Below are 3,889 nucleotides of genomic sequence, written 5' to 3' on the forward strand. Positions count from 1 at the left end.
GACAACCTGTGAATGACAGGTTAAACCAGAGAAACAAAACAATGCAAAAAATAAATAAAAAAATAAAAAGATTTCAAATGATTTGCAAGCAGTTCACACAGATTTCTGCAACTTTAGCTAACTTTTTCTTTAATTACCTTTCCTGGCATACATATATTTGAATCCTCCCTAAGTTGCACTCTGTAATATGACTCAAACCGGTTCATGCTCTGCTGACCCATTCTTTCTAAATGACACAGCGAGTGTCATAACAGCATAACAATAAAAACAATGTTTTATGGCTAATTTTCTGGCACTAGATATAATGATAAGCATTTTCTGACATAGAAATAAAAAAGACTATAATTGTGGCATCAATCTAGTTTTTGAAAGCTATAGTTTTTGTGGTGTGAATACCAGCTTGTCAGCAAACAGACGTCAGCTCAACCACTACCATCAGCCTTTCTCTCCTTCAAGTGGCTTTAAAAAAAAACAAACACAAACGACAAAGTATGAAAAAGATGCAACTACCTCAAATGACTTGTGTTGTCAAGTCGTTCGGTGTTTCACAAGAATTTCAAGCGCCCAGTTTGTGTCAGATTTGTTTACCTTCTGGTAAATTAGCAGCTTGTTGTGCTGCAGCAGGTTAAGCTAGGAGTTAAGACAATTTCAACGCTTTAACAATGCTTCACTCATTTCAAAGGAAACGTTACGCTACCTAATGTTGGGAAACTCTGGGAAAAGGTGCCAACAGCTGCTTTACAGCGTGCTCTGAGGAAACGGAAAGATTTCCCAATAACTTCCAACTTTGACTAAGCTGACATGAAAACTTGTTTTCCATCAGGACTGTGGTACACGCTCAATAAGCCCACAAATAACCCTCTTATGGCTTTTATGATCAGGCTCAGTTTTTGTGGCTTCATGCAACTTGGCTGTGGGAACAATTAATGCTTTTCTGGCATGAGCTTTGTTTCAATTTGCCAAACAGGCTTATCGGCATAGTGACTGTGGTAAAATAAATATTCAATAAATCACGGCGATAGCAAAACACATTAAATCTCCCTATGGACTGAAATAACAAACAAAAGGAAACACTTTTACAGGCTGGCTCCTTACGTTGACGCTTCAGCAATGGGTTTTTCGAGTGTCGTGGCCTGTAAAAACTAAAATAAAAAATAAAAATGACAGCGGATGAGGTTGCTTCAAGGTTTAATTCAATAGTCTAGTTGGTTAACTGGCTCGGCGTCAATTCGAAGTATTCTTCTTTCTTCTCGAAGTAGTAGCTGAGTCGAGCTTTGGCGTACCTGGGGACAAAACAGAGAGCAGGAAGTAGAAAGAAATTGTGATGGCATTGGGTTTGAATGACACTTGAAATACATCTTTAACCAGTTTCAACATTTTCTTGCATCTGTGTTGTTTTTATTGAGCACATCACCCCAGTTCTATCTCGCTCAGTTTCTACACTCCGTTAATATGGAACAAACTTCCAGAAAACCACAAAACTGCTGAAACACTGACTTCCTTTAAATTTAGGCTGAAAATCCACCTGTTTGGTGTTTAGAGTTGCCTTTATATTATATATTGATACAACACGTTGAATCAATAAATAACTCGCCAGATGATTTTAATTGTGACATTTGACAAAATGCTTGTTAAAGTGTTTTTTTATTTTATTTTATTTTTTTATTCAAAGTACTTTAAACAGCCTTGTTGCTGAAATGTACTAAACTGAAAAATGTGACTCGTGTTTGTTTTGGTCATTTCATCACAACGCAGAAATCCAAGCTTCAGAAGGACGTAAAAGAAAGAAAAAACATACAATAAAAGTAGAGTACAAAGGGAAAAAACATATTTATATTATTTAACCAGTTGCAGCATATTTTAATAGATTGTATAACAATTCTCAGTTTGACGCACAAACGTTATTAAAAAGTTTATTGTGGTAAAGAACTCAGGTTTTCCGGATTACATATACACATCATTCACATGTCCTTAAGGACAAGGATGAAAAAAAATTATTAACCAGCTTAATGGCAATATTTTTTTGAGAACAATCTTTTAAAAATAGTCGTATCATCTGCCAGTTGACTCAAACATATTTCTCTCTCTGCACTTTGAAAACCCTTTAAGCTGCTGTTGTTTATGAAATGCGCTAAAATTTGCATAGGTAAAAGAAACAAAAACAGTGAAATTGGACAACCTGGACGAATTCCACGCTCAATATTAAATCTACAGGTGGTTCAATGAGATAGTTTAACTGAACTGTTACCTAATGTATATAAAGTGCGTATTGACTTTTTAAACTGCTCACTGAAGCCAAAAAGGTCGAGCACTTTAAACAGAAATTCTTGTTCCAGTGAATAAAAGGCTTTATGGAAGTCAAGAAAGAGAATCAAACCGTTTTCTGATATTTATCAGATAACAGATTTATCTGATATTTAGATTTATCAGAGTAATCTAATAAATCTAAAACAAGTCTTATGTTATCAATTATATATCGTCCAGCCATAAAGCCATTTTGAGTTTCTCCAATAACTTCATTAAGTACAGATTTTAATTTATTAGCCAAACATAGAGCATATATTTTATAATCATTATTTAATTAAGTGATAGGGCGCCAATTGTCTAAACTTAATGCATCTTTTTGTGGTTTAGGAATTAGTGTAATTAGGCCTCGATGTAGTGATGGTGGTAGTTGTTCTTTATATACTTTCTGTAAAAACATTCAATAAAAAGGGAGCAAGTTGGGTAGAGAATAATTTATAAAATTCAGATGTTAGCCCATCGGTACCTGGGGATTTGTTTAATTTAAGCTTTTTAACAGCATCCAAAATTTCTGTAAGAGTTTTATGTGAATCACAAACTGATCTTTGAATTCTCCGATGGTTTTAACATCACCAAGATTCTTAAAGAGATCATTCATTTCAGTACCTGAGATTTCATTACTTAAATTTCATTACTTATTATTTCCCTTAGAGTTTCATTTTGCAAGAGAGAATTATTAAGTTTCCAATAGGCTGGATATCTTTGAATTGGTTTGTTTGGTGATAAATTTAAAGTTAATACAATTGCTTTGTGGTCTAATAAAGGTATCGGCATAATTTCTGTTTTACAGTTCAGTTGAGTAATGGATTCTGAAATTAACCAAAAATCTATTCTAGAACGTAATGAACCGGCTCTGTTTGTCCATGTAAAGTCTCTTCTACCTGGATTATTAACTCTCCAGATATCAACAAGGCCTATTTCATTTATGAAATCAGATAAAAAAGAACTACCTGTAATTTTTTGTGCCCATCTATCAATTTTGTTGTCAACAGTACAATTAAAATCTCCTCCCCATATTATTTTAACTTCAGAGAACCTTTATCAATCAAATTATTCAGTGTTTGAAATAATTCTTTGTTTTGTCTCATGCTTGAGTAACCATAAATGTTTCCCAACAGAAAAAGTTGGTGACAATAACAGAAAACTATCAATATATAATGACCATTACAGTCCGATAGAGTAAAAATAACCTTCCCATTGAATTTGTGCTTAAGAGTTAGAGTTCCAGCTGAATGGCTGTTTCCATGGGACATCCATAAATCTTCGCCCCATTGCGATTTCCAGAACTTGTAATCTTCATTAGACGAATGTGATTCCTGAACCAAGCAAAAGTTTGCATCAAAGTTTTTTGTATAAAGAAAAACTGCCTTTTTTTAGTGATGTCTCTTAAGCCTTGAGCGTTAACTGAAATAAATTTTAAAGTAGAAATGTTTAATTGGAAGGACAGAAAAAAGTCAGAACAGTGACTTAACTCCTCTTAAACTGGATGAAACAGCAGAGCTATTCTCCCTTTAAAACAAAATATCCATTAGAATATTTCTTTGTTTCATCAAATGCTCTCCCTCCGACGAAATATGCCATCTTT

General features: G+C 33.9%; 1 protein-coding gene across 3 annotated transcripts in view; it reads right to left on the reverse strand.

Annotated features, from left to right (window-relative positions):
- Nucleotides 1-1,171: 1,171 nt before the first annotated feature.
- The window catches only part of LOC106950937 (ethanolamine kinase 1), a 58,520-nt gene continuing 55,802 nt past the window's right edge, over nucleotides 1,172-3,889 (reverse strand). For all 3 annotated transcript variants that reach the window (XM_015038126.1, XM_015038125.1, XM_015038123.1), the window contains one exon: nucleotides 1,172-1,283. In XM_015038126.1, the coding sequence (XP_014893612.1) occupies nucleotides 1,202-1,283 (82 nt within the window). In that variant the 3' untranslated portion in view covers nucleotides 1,172-1,201. The remainder of the gene's footprint in view (nucleotides 1,284-3,889) is intronic.

This window comes from Poecilia latipinna, unplaced genomic scaffold, assembly GCF_001443285.1.
Source record: "Poecilia latipinna isolate Pla-1442-1.1 unplaced genomic scaffold, P_latipinna-1.0 Scaffold430, whole genome shotgun sequence".
Taxonomy (NCBI): Eukaryota; Metazoa; Chordata; class Actinopteri; order Cyprinodontiformes; family Poeciliidae; genus Poecilia; species Poecilia latipinna.